The sequence below is a fragment of the Chroicocephalus ridibundus genome, chromosome 3, assembly GCF_963924245.1.
Source record: "Chroicocephalus ridibundus chromosome 3, bChrRid1.1, whole genome shotgun sequence".
Classification (NCBI taxonomy): domain Eukaryota; kingdom Metazoa; phylum Chordata; class Aves; order Charadriiformes; family Laridae; genus Chroicocephalus; species Chroicocephalus ridibundus.
Window position 1 is genome coordinate 56,237,647 of NC_086286.1, and position 16,552 is coordinate 56,254,198.

The 16,552-nt window shown below is 42.3% G+C and overlaps 1 protein-coding gene across 1 annotated transcript in view; it reads right to left on the bottom strand.

The window, feature by feature from the left end:
* EPM2A (EPM2A glucan phosphatase, laforin) overlaps positions 1–14,086 on the bottom strand; it is a 41,901-nt gene extending 27,815 nt beyond the window's left edge. The window contains exons 1-2 of the mRNA XM_063329238.1: positions 13,167–14,086; positions 177–351 (exon numbers count right to left, since the gene is read on the bottom strand). Coding sequence (XP_063185308.1) covers positions 177–351; positions 13,167–13,428 — 437 coding nt within the window. The 5' untranslated portion in view covers positions 13,429–14,086. The remainder of the gene's footprint in view (positions 1–176; positions 352–13,166) is intronic.
* Positions 14,087–16,552: the final 2,466 nt, after the last annotated feature.

A 16,552-nucleotide genomic window follows, 5' to 3' on the forward strand; every position in this document is an offset into this window, starting at 1 on the left:
TGAACTCAGAGTCTCTCCTTTTGATTGCCAAAAGTGACATCTAATTGCACAGAGGCGTTGAATCTTTGTTGAACTTTACTGTTACATACCTACTACTATTCACCACTTCAAATCAAAGTTTGCTGTCATTATGTCAGTATACTCGACACCAGCTGAGCCCTGCCCTTTTCTTTTACCTGGAGTAATGGATAGCTTGATGTCCTGCAATATTAAAATAGAAGTCAGTTGTATGTTTCATCTCATCAGTATGTCCAGAGACTTCAATCCAGTGTGCTATTGGGAGGCAGTAAACTCCATCTACTATGTTGCTCTCGTTGTAAACACAACTTCGATCATGATGGGGCCCATTACCTATAACAGAAGAAAGGACAATTGCAGGCTGTGTACCCGGAAAACCTTCCAAAAAGATTTGCAGGAGATGTGAGCTGAGTATTTAAGGCAAGGAGTGCTGTTTGCTGCCTGTTCAGACTGCATTTCTCGTAACACATTATTAACACCTGAAATAGTTAGTGCTGCCACAAAGCAAATGTTCAGCATTAAAATCAAATTTTTGCAAATTATTTAAAAAACATTAAAGCTGTGTAAGACCCCCAAATCATCAACCGTGGCACCTACAATTTCAAGAATAATTAATTTCATTTAAGTTCCTCATTTGATGTCTGACAGTATGTGACCTCAGTGTTTAACATTTCTGCTGCGTGACCTCCCTCTGGGGGGTCCAGCTTGCTGTGGCCCGAGGTCTAGCTCTGACACAGCACAGCAGCCTCAGGTTTGCTTCCAAGGAAATTGCCGAGCTACGAGAAAGACCTTGGAGAAAGCACAGAGTACGGGCCGTGCAAGATCAGAAAGGTAAAAGCACAAACAAAGGTGAGACTGGTGACACTGGAGTTGTTACCAGCCTAAGGATTCAAGAGGAAAAACACCAACGTGGAAAGGCGTCATATACCGGAGGAGAAAAGGAAGCAGGTGACAAGCAGGAACCCAGCAGCAATGAAGCCCTGTTTCAGAGAGCAGAGAAGGGTGGTTCTCCTCCACCTCACCCACAGCTGCCTGACCAGCAAAGACTCTTGAGGTGGGCCTCCAGGGACAGGACGCACACCGATGCCTAGTCTAGGAGCTCATTAAATCCTACCTGTCTTTTATGTTTGCTAACGGATAAACAACCACTTCGTACTTTTCAGATGCACGTCCCGCTTACAAGGTCTGCTCATACACAGTAAAGTTGCCCAAAGTGACCCAATGAGACGCGGTCACATCTGCAATGCCGAGCGATCACGATTACCTAAAATGCCTTTGTCTAAAGTAGGAAATTTTTCTTACAGTTTTCCATTATTTAATATCCATTACCCCTTGTTCTCTTACAGCAATAGTGTGAAATTTAGTACAGAAAACCAATTTTTAATACCATGCCAGAGTAAGCAATTTGAATTGAACTGGGTCATGTCATCAATCAAAAGGTTATCTAGCCTCCAAAAATTCAGTACATATATATTCTCCCCCCCATCATTTTTATATACTTATTGTAATACTAATTGCCATGTAGGAATTATTGTGCAGATTAGAAGTGACCTAGTCTATGGCTTGCTTTTAATGTAAACCTGTTACACTTATGCATTATTAATTATGTTAGAAAATTTCTGAGTAAAATTATGCCAGAGGAATATCCTCAATTTCACACCACATGTAAATGCATGACTGGCTTCCAAACACCACATTTAGGGAAATTTGCTAGAGCAAGAGCGTTTTGGGAGATGTATAAATACAATGATCAGAGAAAAAAGACTAACATTTAATAGTAAAGTTTAAACAATCTCCTTATTTCCAGATGACATGCAGTATTGCTATCATAATTGTGAAATATTATTATTTACCAAAAAGAAAATACTAGGCAGAAAACTATTTTCTCATTCTAGATTGTTGAACCATTATGTGTCATGCGCAATGGTATGACACAGCTTTTGATAAATAAGGTGAGCAAGATCATTATATAGCTCCTGAGGCTACAAATCTTACCACGGTATTTTTATGTCACATTTCTAATTGTTTACACATTCTTACCACTTTTAAACACCATTTGAAGACAGCAGCATACATCAACAAATACAGCAGCGTAACAAAACCTATGGATATTTATGACGCTTAATTGATCTCATGTATTCAGCAAAATCTTTACAACCACAAGTAACACACCTTGCCTAACCCCATGCAGCAATCAATGCACATCACCATGGCCCTGCCCAGCCATCACACGGCTGTGTCTGATCCCGACCCCCATCCACCCACGGGCTGACGTCCCATCCCAGCCTCAGCATGTCCCCGTCCCCAGGGAGGTGCCCAATGCCCAGGCCTGGGGCTGCTCTGGTGTCCCCATCTGCCTGCTCCTGGCTGCCAGCCCCATGGGGTGTCCCCGAAGTCCCCATCCCCAGTCCCCAGGGAACCGCCAGCCCTCACTGCACACTGGCAGTTTTGGACCATGTTCTCAGGATCCCTGGCTCTGTTGCTACTCCCAGCCCTATGCTTCCATGTACGCAAGTACCCTTGCGTGACAGGTACCCCCTGCTCCTCATCCCTGTAATGTCATCATTCTGGCAAGGATCCCCAAAGAACCTGTCTGTCCCCTTAGTGCTGGGTGACACCTCGTACACACTCCAGCTCCCTCAAGGACTTGCCCCTTCATCCTCCAGCTGTTCCTCCTCTCCCGTCAGGGTTTCTGCATGAATTTTTGCCATCACATTCTACGATCTCTCTCTCCTGCTTACTTTCTCCTTTCCCCGAGGTGATAGTCAGTCCTACAAGAGAACAAAGCCTCATTCTTCTTCATCTTTATGATCGTCTTCATGATCTCAGTTGCATACCTCCTGCTTTGCCATTTCCAAGTGCTGCTGCTTTAGGTGCATATCCTTCCGTCATTCACCAGTTTTACTGTCCAACCTCTTCTCCTGCTTTAATTCTTGGCTCCTTCCTTCTCCATCATCTGCCTTCTTAAATGGCAGTTACCTCCTTGCCTCAGAACCTTTTCACCTTCACCATCATTCACTCCCTTACCTAGCCTGCAACCTCACATGAAAGAGGGCCAAGAGTAAATTGCCACGAGATATTTGTTTCCTTTGCTCCCTCAAACAGGTTTGTCAAATCTCATTTTGAAAAGTTTCCTTCTCTAATTGTTATTTAATGCTGTTGATTTTTCTGTACGACTCAGCCTCACCTTCCCCCTGTGGCCTACAGTCAAACAGGGATCTCAAAAGGTATGTTTCCGTTTCAGCTGTAATACTCACGTAAACAATAGCAGCTTGCATTCCTAACATTTTTCATGAGAATTACACAGCTCTTTGCTACCCTTTATGTTATATACTGATCTATGAAACAACAACCCTCTTATTGAAATATGATGTCTGTGCAATAGAACATATATGAATATAAATTTAAGATATAGATATATATTCACATGTGCATGTATATTCATGTTATTTTGTCGAATATATTCTATTCATTTAGTTTCTGTACCTGAAGCTGGGAAAGGCCCCACCTAGAAGCTGGGAAGGCTATGCTGACCGTGCTGGTCAGGGTGCCTCTCCATCACCACCCGGCACGGCACAAAGAGAGAAGGTCCAGCGTTTACTTTGCTGCACTCCAACATGCTTCCAGGACCACCAGTGCACGTCACATCTTTACCAGCAACAGATCACCACGGGCCAGTCCCAGATGCACACCACTCATGCAGAGACGGAACGGCTGGAGGATTTTGCATCCCTATTACAAGCCAGGTGCTAGGAGGGAAGCAGCTTGAAGCACACCAGCGTGAGGGCACACTGCAGAATCAGAATCCTTAGGGCAAGCTGCACCCTTTGGTGCATAAATTGTTAATGTAAATACATCTGTCCCCTTACGCTGACTAGTCTCCCCAAGCTTACCCGAACCTTGGACAAAGACTTCAAGACACTTTGAGTAAATCCCCTGTGACTCCACCAACCTGCCCAGCGCGAATTCACCACAACTCTCATTTAAACGCTCCGCTCAGGCACAGCAGCCGTGCGCCTCCTCACCAGTGTTTGCAAGACCAGAAGAGCACCAGTCTCACAACCAAATGCTGTTTTCCCTCACGTTGCTCACAGCACACACCACCAGACCACTGGGCCGGTTTCCAGGTACCTTTTATATGAAATAAACAATTATTTGGGTGAAATGTTAATTTTTTTAAGAGTCAAAAAAACACTGTGCAGCCTCAAAGATTGGAGGGAATTTTAACAGTGTGTCAACTTTTTGTTCCTAGAGCCAGTAGTAGTAAAGCAAAGAAAATCAAATCTGTTTTCCACTCGCCTGTTCACCTTTGCAGAAAAGAAAACAAGCACAATTGCCCTTTGACAAAGGGCAATACACCACAGGAAACACCTGTTTTTACAGCCCAAAGCACTTCTATACTAATATTTTTCTTTATCTAGTTCTTATTCATATTGATCCAAGTGGCAAAACATTGGTTTAGTTATTTATTTTTGGGAGGCAAATACACAATCATTTGAAAGCATGTAAAATTCAATATTAAAAAAGGGTAAGTTAAATATCTGAACATTACTAATCCTCCTGTTAATTAATTATGGGACTTTCCTAATTAAAGAACAAAAGGAATTTGGAAGAGCTTATTATAAGATACAGGTCCGAGTTTAACTGATAGTGTAGCACTCTTTTTTCCTTCAATAATCACAGAATGATAGAATGGTTCGGGTTGGAGGGGACCTTAAAGATCATCTAGTTCCAACCCCCCTGCCATGGGCAGGGACACCTCCCACTAGACCAGGCTGCTCAAAGCCCCATCCAGCCTGGCCTTGAACACTTCCAGGGATGGGGCATCCACAACCTCCCTGGCAACCTGTTCCAGTGTCTCACCACCCTCACAGCAAAGAATTTCTTCCTAATATCGAATCTAATCTCCCCTTTCAGTTTAAAACCGTTACCCCTCATCCTATTGCTAAAATAAGGTCCAGAATGATTTTATTTAAATTCCGTCTTTGTGACTCTTCACTGCAAAAACGCTTATCCAAAAGAGAAATGTAAAAGTAAGTTTCTAGGCATTAAGTTATAAAATCCCATCGCTTTTGCAGCCCGCTTGTTGCTGTCTCTACCGCGGATGGTTGCGCAGTGGACTCCACCGATGTAGGCAGGGAACTGCTGGAGAAGAAAGCAACCAGCAGCCCCACACACAGCTCAAGCCTCACCGCGGGCTCTTTCCCAACCTGCGTGACCGCACGTATGGCTCCTGGGTTAATGCATATGACGGATGATCAAAGCAGCACACGAAGGAAGCTGGCTGCGCAACCAAACAAACGACAGATTAGAATCAAAGATCTCCACATAACTGAGAAATGGCACTGTCAAAAGACAGAGACAAGAATGAAACAAAGGAAAAACAGATGAAGGTACAGTAAGTAAGAAAAAGATGCCCAAAGATCAAGGACTGGAAGAAAATAAGCAGGGACCAGAAGAGGACCTCCTGAAATTTGAACTAACCACATGCAGTAACAGAATACAAGGAAAAACCTTCAGTTACTATTTTATTACAGCTGTACTGCGGGGATGAAAAAAGTATAATCCAACAGTCTGCCAACAGCACAGACTCATCTTGACAGAGAGGACAACTGCACACAGACTGCATAATGTTCTGGAAGAGTCACAGTGGTGAAATTATCAGCTTGATCTTAAAAGATAATGAGCAAAATCTGGGTCAATGAAATTTCTCAGCACCATTAAGCGTGGTGAACAAAAAAACCCATGAATGAATGAAAAAAAAAAAAAAAAAAGATTGTCTCTTCCACTCTTCCACTGTCTCCGCAGAGCTCTTTGCAGCAAAGCCCCGTAGTGTTCTGCTCGGCCACAGCTCTCCCAGCTTGTCGCATACCTTGCTGGAAGTTTTCCTTTTTTTTCTGTTTTCTACTGTGTGAAGGTGTGTAGAAACTCCAGGGCACGGCAGTGGCCGCAGAGGTGCTGCGTATCTCATCCCTGCCCTAGCCAGACCCTAAACCACAGGCGTTACGACTGCCAAACCTCCAAACCCCAGCAAGGTCAGCGTGTTTCTCAGCTCACTGCTACCTTTGAAAAAACACAGGGCTACTTAGATGACCTTAGATATGCACATTAGCTTCAACGGCAATTAACAAACCCAAACAGCAGGCAGCCAGGCAATTTTCAGATCACCTACTTACAAATCAGTACGAGCAAAGACTTACTTCTTAAATCTTTGTCATAAATTTTGCATGAACCAGCAATCAAGTCAAAATTATAAGTATGTCTAAATATTACAAGTAATTACATTTGAAATATTAAACAATGTCCTTTTAACAAGGTAAATTAACATCTTCAGTTCATGCTTAGAAATTCCCCTGGAAGATTTTAATAACATCGTTAAGCACTATAAACACTCTGGGGGCAGAGGAATGGGGAGGGGTAGAGGAACAGAAGATTTTTTTAAGAAATATTAATAGAACAACAGGAACTAAAGGAAAGATATGGGGGGAAAAGTCTCAAAAATGAAGGATTTAAAGGATTAAGTACTCGCCAGCTTCCTAATCTTTCATACCAACATTGCAATGAAGAAAAGCCTCAAGTCCTATTTTGGACCTGATTCTTGCAGTTATCTGAATGTGCCACTGCATAGTGTCATTATCAGACATTACTCTAATTGGACTTCCATCACTACACTTACAATATTCAAATTTACTTACCCTTTACACCAGATTCTGTCACGGAGGCCTCCCTGTTACCTAACTGTCTGAATGAAATTCAGTCTCTGATGTCTTGAAATAGGATCTGCCTCGATCCCACCAAGGCAGAATTGCTATTGATTGGTAAAAACCAGAGCTCGGGGAGGCTGAATGCCCCTCACTGGAACCGAGCGAGGTCAGGTATGTCGGCAGCCTCAGCCCCACCGTCCTGAAGGCTCAGCAAAGCTGCCCTTTGTTCTTACACCTCTGACAAATAGAGCCAAATTACACCTTTGAATTCTATATGTCACGTACTAACCCTCACTCCTACGCTTAATACAAGTATACTTACTCTGCTTTTTAATGCTACTTTTTCTGCTGTCAATAAACCGTCTTCCCTTTAAATTCTGAAAAGAGTAGATGAGTTTATTGTATTAAATACCTAACAAGACAAAATTGTTAATATGCCCCACCTAGTTCACTAACTCCTTCTTCATAACTGGTTTGATTTTCAGAAGTGTTTTCTTGCATTTGCTGGTCTAAGAGAGATAGACAAAAAGCAGACGACCATCTGTATCATACACCACCTGCTTATTTTCTGCTGGACTTAGACTGATTCAGCTTCTCATTTAGTAAGGCTGTTATATATAACCAAGGAAACAAGTTTTAAATAGATTAAAATCCAGGCTAAATTTAAGATTTTTTTAGTCTATGAGCCTACTCCTAAGAGAATTCTTTTTATGGATTTTTTTTAATTATGCCAGAATTAGAAATAAATGCTTTACAAGAAAGCTCTTCTCAGGACTTAATGCTGTTAATCAACAAGGCTTTTTTTTTTTCTTTTTTTTTTTTTAAATTAGAAATGAGAAAATAAGACTTTTCAAAGGCAACTTTCAAAAATGTGTTTTATTTCTCTCTCTAGGACTGCTTAGGCACAGGTGTTTCTCAGTGGGAGCCGCTACCGTACTAAGAGTTTTAACCAAATGCCCAGTCTAATGATGTAGATTAAACCAGAGAAAAGCAACTAGAAGGGAATTCAGCTCATGTGAAAAAGAAGTTCTTCTCACACAGATGGTGGAAATAAGAATAAAGGAAATGCAGATGATAAAATAATGGCTGATGGTGACCAAATGTATAATGTAATACAGTCTTCTTAACTGCTTTGAAACTCTCTGTGGCGTTGTACTGTATGTTACCGATTGTTATGTTCTACCATACCAGAAAAGATTACTGAATTATAGGCAGGAAACAAGCTACGTCAAAATAGTAATCATGGCAAAATCTTAAACCAAAGTATCATCCCAGTTACTGTACTTTTCACTTCTCAGTGCTTCTAACCACTGAAAATGAATTCTCGACCCATATTGCATGCTGCTGGCACTTGGAAGTGAGGGCAGGGAGTGAAGTGGGGGATGGGGAAAATGGTAAATAAATAATTTGCATCAATAACGCATTTATTTTAATTTTACCATTATATCCACAAATGCTTTAATTAGGCTCTCACAGCAGTCAGAGATGGCCCCTGATTATCTCTGTGGGGAGGAAATGACACATACCTGCCAAATCCAGCGGAATGCATGTGTGCATATTTATTCTTCTAATTTTGCGGTTTCATGGGCAACTCTCCATTGTTTTATTGATCTCCAGTAGTCTGCTCAGTGTAAGTTGGTTAATGCTGACACACAGTTAGGAAGTAATGACAAACCTGCTACCAATTAATTATACCATAATCCACGCTAAGTATATGTTTTGAGGGGGCTGAAGAACAGAACACCAGGAGCTATTGCACTTTGTAAACAGAAGTTTCTCTCCATTCATTAAAGAGGTATTAAGTACTAGATTTCAGTTATCCACTTTACTCATAAATTTCCTCACATCGGAAAGGTGTTAAGGCATCTAGCACTGTCCAGAATGCAACAACCTTTCATAAACAAAATCTGTATTATGCACAATTTTTCAACTATCAACATCCAATTGCACATTATATTCCTTCCTAGTCACTACCTACTTCAGAGCAAGACGGGAGGGGGGGGGGGGGGGCAGGGGGGAGGAATTAAAGCCATGTTTTTTTGTCAAAAGCAGAACAGATTACACTAAATACTGGTAAAACGTGCACATAGCTGCAAGAAACTGCAGCCACTGGCTATACACAGGTAAAATGGCGACACCCAGTGGGAACAACACTACATAAAATATCTGCATTAAAAGAGATATGAACTAATACTATCCTCCCCAGTTTTGTTTTTTCCCTTTATTTTTTAAATAATAGAACTGCTACCTTATTTGGAGATATGCAGATTAGGTTTGGGAAAGAAAGAAAGAGAGATCTCAGTTACAGAAAAATAATGTTGCATGCAACTGCACTTCTCCAGAACAACCTCAAAGAATTTTTACTTTGCTTTTGGGGCTATGACTTAGCCCCAAATATTTTTTATTCTGTTACAACCTCTCCCGTGCAAATGCCAACTAGGTATTAACTTCCCGTACAGCTTTTAAAGAATCTCCCCTTTTAAAATAAGAAATTGCACCCGTTTTATTCCACAGAGTTAAGGCCAAGCAGCGAGATTGTTTTAGGCTTCAGCACACTGCCTCTTGAAAAATGAAATTTCAGTGCGCCTTACTATAACCACTGTTTTCAGCCAATCAAGTGCTCGACCCTTGAAAGCTATGAGCAAATTTTACTTCTGATATTTTCACTAATTATATTACAATATTATGAAAACCTCTATTACTCCGTAAACACGCCAGTCTTTCTGAACTATCAATCAATCAGAAGTGTGCGTGGTGCAACAGATGGCTTAAACTATATCTAAAAAGCTCACAGGAGCACAAACTGGAAATGTTGGAAGGCCAATATACCAAGGCACAGGCTGGGTAACCCAACTGTTTCTAAACTGAACTGCATTGTACCGTTTGTTTTAGCCCCCCAAGAAACCACATAGAACAGCAGCAGCAGGTAAGTGCAAACAGGACACCCCCTTTTCTCTCCTCCCCCGACCTCAAAACTAGAAATGGGGTTTTTTGGAAGGATTAAGGCTCTGTTCACCTGTACAAATTACTAGAATGTAGGCTGACTGTGCCTTTTCAGATTTAACTGGCAGTACTGTATCTGTCAAGTTTCAAGCAAGCACCAATTACATCAAACTAATGGTTATGTGAAAATGGATCAACATTTTAGAATATAAGCTTACACTTTTTATATATATTTTTCCCCCCCCTTCTCAAAACATAAGGTGTCAACAGACTGTACTCCATCACCTCAAAGTATAGTTTGGGGCATACTGTATAATGTTCAGTAACTCCTCTGTCCTTTTATAGAACATGTATTTTGTAGATTAAAGGGGATAAAGGCACAGATGAGTATTCAAGCATAAACTCACAAAAATAAATTCAAACTTATTCAAATAAGTTTCATCTTGTATTTATTTAGTTTTGACAGTACGCACAATATACTTTAACTTTCCAAGCTGAAAGAGAGACATAAACCCAGTTCTGAGGAATCTACATGAAAGACAAAGTACACAAAAAGACACATAGGATGCAGCTGGAACAACAGCAACAACAAAGGTATACATTCATTTATTTTTTCTAATGGATAAACCTACTCCCAGATTTTAAAACTCAGCATAACCAACCTGTTTTCCACAGATACTGTAGCACAGTCAAAAACCCTCCTGGATAACAGGCCTTTCAGCTGAGTTCATGGCAGATGAGCAAAGTACCATCCCTGAAGAAACTTCATTTGGGACACAGCGCATACAGAAATCACGTGATTTGAGCCAGAAGAGCCCAGTGGCTTTAAGTGACAGGCCCTGGATGCACCATCATCACCCTGGGACAGCAGAGGTAAGAAGCATCTGACCCTTCAGGAGCACAAGAGAGCCTCCTCTCCCACCTCGTCCTCCGAGAGAGAGGAACTAGTTTCCTCCAGACACAAGCAACAAGTCAGCAACCCTCCCATTGGCCAAGCCTTGCCTGAAGGCTTCCTACTGGACCACCTTGCGGAACCCAAAAGCCACAGAACACTGGTCAGTGACTTTGACTCTTCTAGCCCACAGAAACAAATACCATCACTTTATCCATTTCGCTTTCCCCATTGCATTGGAATGGCTGAAAGGACGAACTATATTTATACTCAAAACATATGATGCAATATATACGGTAGTGTTATAAAAATAATCCGCATTACTAGGGGAAATTTCACACAAAGTATACTAATAAAAAATTTGGAGGTAATTTTCTTAAATATGGCACACTATTTCACATCCAATATATGTAAACATCTGACATCCATAATTGGACAGAAGTTTCTCTGGTTATAGATAAACGCTTCAACTCATAAATTCAGAGCAAGTATCACTCTGCACCTTCCTGTATCCCTCATGACCATGTCTTCAAAATTGCAGATGTTCTGAAACTGCTAAATGTCTCGCAAAGCACATTTTAATTCTAAACACATAGGATACTAAAGAGCCAAAGCAAAGCATTTGCTTATCACCAAAAAGTTTTGTTCTTTATTTTAAAAAGGTAGTTGTCTTTTCAAACTGAGATTTTTTACAAGAATAAACAGATGACAGTCAAAACTTTTATTGATCTACAGTTGAAAAAAAAATCATTAAAACAAATGACATTAAAAAAAGACTGCAAGATATTGTTCAAGTATTGGATAGAAAAACAAGCTTAAGCTCCCTTTATGTAACACATGAAGAACAAAAAATTTCAGGGTTTAAGCAAATTTAGTTTTTTCCAGTAAATAACAACTTAGAAAAAAATGGTTGATGTGAATGACTAATCAAAGAAAACTCCCTGCATTTGGATGATATGCTCATGTGTTTTCTATCTTCTAGCTAAGCAATAAGCTCAAACCACCGAGCGTTCACAATGACAAGAACAAAATCACACACAGGTTAATCCTAAAAATGCATCAGTAGCACTACTGCCAAACAGAATACGTTTCTTATTCAACATACTACATTTACTAAATGCGCTCCCAGGTATGGACAAATACCTTGAGATACCATGATCTCCAAACTAGAAAGTAAGCATCACCTTACAATTTCAGATTCTCTATAGACCGAAGCATGCTATTATTATTTCTCTATTCTGTGTGGTGAGGACCTCTTTATACACCAGCATCACTGGCGTATTTTGTACAACTTGGCACCTTCAAAACAGACCCAATTCTGCTTCCTTGGACAGAGGCAAAGATTTTTATTCCAAAAAATTCATTTTTCCTGCATTTCTGCAAAAGAAAAAGACGGTTAAAACAGGCAGAACATAATACTTATTTTAGATGCTAAATAAAACAATTGCTATTACCTGGTGTAAATATTACTACATGATGTAAACTTCTGTGAATGTACTATTAACAGATCATCTTTTATTAGTATGAAGAAGAAAAAACAAATGCAGCAGTTATGACGACATGCATGTCTTAGTCTATATGACAGAATGGCATTTTAAAAGTGTGATATGTATTCTTAAAATGAGTGAAGAGCAACTGCTCTACAATGTGCTATTTTGGTATATGGATTATAAAACTATTTTCTAAGCTAAAAAAAAAAACCCTTCACAAATTACCTAGTCATCTGTCTTCCTTTCACTGAGTCCGATCCATTCCTCATTGACAAAAGGTATATTTAGAGCTTTATTTGACTCAGCATACGATTCTATGAATGTTCTCTTTTACTGAAGATACTTAAATTAAATATACTAGAACAGCACGTGGAAATTGACTAAAGTTATTCAACGTGTGACAACACAGAACAGGACAAAAATCACAGTGAAGTACTACTGAAACAGCAAGAACACTGGAAAAGCTGAGGTAAAACTCTTCCCTGTTTTTTTTTTTTTCAGCACTTCCGATGGTAAAATTTACCAGCCTGAAAATGCCATCATGACATTTCAGCTTTCTGAAATAAAGCAACAAATCACACCTTAATGCGTAAGTAGGAAATTCTGAGTACTTTACTTCTAGGGAGAGAAAAAAACAACCAAACAAACAAAACATCATGCACAACGGAAACCTACAGTAAGAAAAAAAAAATAAATTGTTTCAAAGAACTTTTACCAACCTAGAAGGCCAGCTTCCTCCTGCACTCACCCTCCTCCATCACACGGTTACAAACAGTGTTTCTGTCAGCAAGGGGTCACGCCGTGTCACGACAGGAGGTGCCACCTGCAGCCCCACTCAGGCCTTCCTCGTACAGGAGGCGGCCGGGGCCGTCTCCGCCGACACCCCTTCAGAGAACGGTCCCTCTGAAAGGGCCACCGGCCCCGGGCGATGCCCCGGGCAAGAGGCGGCGCTGCCGGAGCCGCCAGCAAGGCGAGCGGTCCCTCACGGAGGAGAACTCCCACCGCTCTCTGCCCCCCCACAGCCGACCCTCCCGGACCCTGACCCAGGGCCGCTCCCGGCCCCAGACCGACCCGCTCCCGCCGGCCATCCCGCAGCCCACCCGGGCGCCCCTCCGTTACCTTCCCAGAGGAAATCGCCGCCCCGCCGCCGGAGGAACTTGTACCAGAAGGGGCTGGAGGCCTCCTCGTCCGGCAGCACCACCTCCGCCAGCCACAGCGCCGGCTCCTGGGCCGGCAGCGGGGCGGTCGGCCGCGCCGGCTTCATGGGCACGGCGCGCTGCGGGTCCCACTGGCCCAGCTCCGGCCGGGAGCCGGCCAGCAGGAGCGCCCCGCCGCCCTCCGTCATCCGGGCCGGCAGCACCACGCCGAAACGGAACAGCATGTCGGGCGGCGGCGGCGTCCGCCTGAGGGGAAGCCTCCTCCCTTCGGCCGCCCCGCCTGGCCCGCACTTCCGGACGGCGGCAGGAGGCCGGGCCCGGGCCCCGCCGCCCGGTTGGCGGGACGATAGCGGCAGCGGCCGAGCCTGGCGGCGGGCGAGGGGCTGGGGGGACTTCCAAAATAACCGGTGGGAGTTAATGCCACCTACCCCGGCTGGCCTCCTGGAATGGGGACTGGAACGGGGAACTGTCTCTGCGGGTTTACGGGTTGCAAAGGGCCCCGCGTTATGTGTAGTGACTGTAGCTAGTGAGGGTTATAACTTCATTAAAGGAAGGTGCTGCGGTTCCTCCTGAGAGCCCAGACTGAGCTCGGTGCAGCGAGCACATCATTGAGTAGCTGCCACACGCGCGGCATTTCAAACAAGGCTTAGCCTGAAGTAGCACTAAAGTGCCCACGATGTTTATATCTTCCCTGCAGACAGGCAGCCCGTCGTGGTGACTCCAGAAATGTGCAATATTGGAGGGGCTTAGAAAGCCTTTTTAAAAAATTCCATAGCTCCCAACTGCGTGCATTCTGCTTTGCCTTTCTGACTGTGATTTGGCAACTCCTATGTGCAGCAATATTCAGGGCTTGCAAAGAATGACTGAGAGAGAGGATGCAATCCAACCGTTTATAGGGCAGCCCTTGTCTGAATACACCCATTTCAGAAGCGTTTTAAGGACAGAAACAGAGGAGTGGTAATTTTATTTAGGTCAAGTTCTGGGAACAGGATGAAGGCCTTTCAATGAGTCAAAAGAAATGCGGCCTCAAAAGATGGGTGCTTGTTTCCTGCGTTCAGGGGTGACAACACGCTGCAGTGTGTGTACTGCCAAATTTATTTTTAAGAGTGCTTTAGCTCATTTTTGCTGATCCTCATTGAACTTGTGGAAGTGATACACCACCACTGCGCCAGACATAACCTAAGCTAAGGGAATTCTGGCTGTCCTCCATGCATTTTGGCTAGCACCAGCCCTCGCTGTGGCACTGCTGCTTTTGTGGAACACAGCATTACATTTTAATCCTTGCTTTTGCTCAGCCTTACCCATAACCTGTCCCATAACTGCCTTTCAAATATCTACCCCTTTACCATACACCTTCATCTTAGTATTTTGGCCAATACAGAATGTAACAATGAACTTCAGGATTTTATCCCAAAGTTCAAGCTTGAGGGTAGCCCTAAAAGCACTCCAGCATCATGCGTCTATGTAAAACCATATGCTTCTGTTCATTCCAGTCACAGTCCCAGCTAAGAAATTGCAGGATCCAGCAATACATCTGGTTGATAGTTTAGGTCCTGGCTGTTGTCTAAGCCTCAATGTAAAGAGAAACCAGCGATACATGTACCTTTAGACAAACCTTAACTTCTTTGTGCCTGCAAGTACCGACTCCATCTTAGACCTGTAAGCGGTGTGGAACAATAAAAAAATTGTTCTTTAAACTCTGATGTGCCCCATACTAGCTTTAAAAATTATTTAATCCATTTCTTCTCCAGGTTCTGCCTTAATCCTGTCAATACTGGGTGTTAGAATAAGGTTAAAGGTGACCAAAAGTGACAGGCTTGACTTCCTGCTCTTTTTTCAAAACCCCTAGTTCAGATTAGGGTTAGCTCTGAGAGATCAATCAAGAAAGGCTGCAAAAACGGATTTACAGCTGGATCCTGCAAAACTGAGATATAAACTAGAACTGGAAATGGCTTGGAACTCAGAAGTCCCATGGCTTGGGGATAGTGGGAATAGAAGAGCAATTTTTATTGATGAATACTAATGACTGAGTGAGGGCTGTAGACAGGATAAAATGGATTCTCATTAGATCTGAGACGGGTAGGCTGTAGTTGCCATAAGGTTTGGGTTTAAGCTCAGAAGCAAAGGCAAACGTGTGTTTTTTCCATTGCTAGACTTGCATAGTCTATGGATTTGTCATTGCTAAACTGGAATTTTAGCTACAGTAAAGAGTGTGTTTGGGGGGGGTGGGTTACATTTACTGTTATTGTTTGGGATTGCAGGAGTTGAAGAAGTACTTCTACTGTTGGGCCATTGCCATAATCCTAAATTTAGTTTTAAGTGTCACTCTAAGCCTCCTAAGGAATTAACAGTGAACTCATTTCCTCTGCCAAAATGACGCCATATCTGCTGCCTGACCTGTGCTCTTCATCTGCAGTCCTCAACACTATTCTCAAACCTAAAAGCCTTCCTTAAAATCCAGTTATTTTTTACAGCCACAAAATTAAACATGACCATTTCCTTTTTTTTTTTTTCCCCCTATATTAAGTCCTTATTCCAACTTGGCAAGCCTTACAGGTCCCATCAAAAAGCTGTGGCGTAAAGGGGCCAAAACCCTAATAATCGAGTTACTTTTAACTGTCCCAGAAACTACTGTTAACTGTTCATTCCTGTGGGAACAAACTACCATCTTAGTGGTCTGTCTGAACTGTAATAATAAACACTGTGCCTCTGTGTCCCTAACAGCTGCTTAGGATCTAGCAATATACTTAAACTACAGCATCTACTGAGTGGAAGCCTTGATCTACCTCAAATCTGACTAGCAACAGAGTGATGTTTAGTGCCAAATTTATTTTAAAGCCTCCAATTTATTGTCACTGGTACCATCCCAGGTGTTTGGCAGTGCAGCCTGTGCTTCTAACTGACTAAATGGGGAGAATTGCATGAAAAAGGCAGATTATTTTTCCACAGCATTAATATCCAAGAAGGGGCTCTAGATATTGCAGTCTTTGCAAGAATCAATTGCTTTGTGGGATTTCTCCTAAATTGTACTGATAGGTCTAGCCTTATGTAATTTCCGGCTAATTAGCTTTTATATCTGGTTTATTATCTAAAATTTTGCAGGTGGTGGAGATTTCACAGGAGGAATCACTGAGGCTGTGTACCAACTCAGCACCGACAGTTACATCTTCAGCTTCTGCCTAATTGCTGTAGCTAAAAGGGTTCTAAGGAAAAGTTTGAATTTCCAGTAATTGGAGCTGTGATTGTATTCACGTACATGTAAAGCATATTCAAAGGCATTTTCTGTTGCTGTGCACTACATTTTTGCAGAATCACAAATCTAACTTTCTACATAGGGTCCTGCTGAAA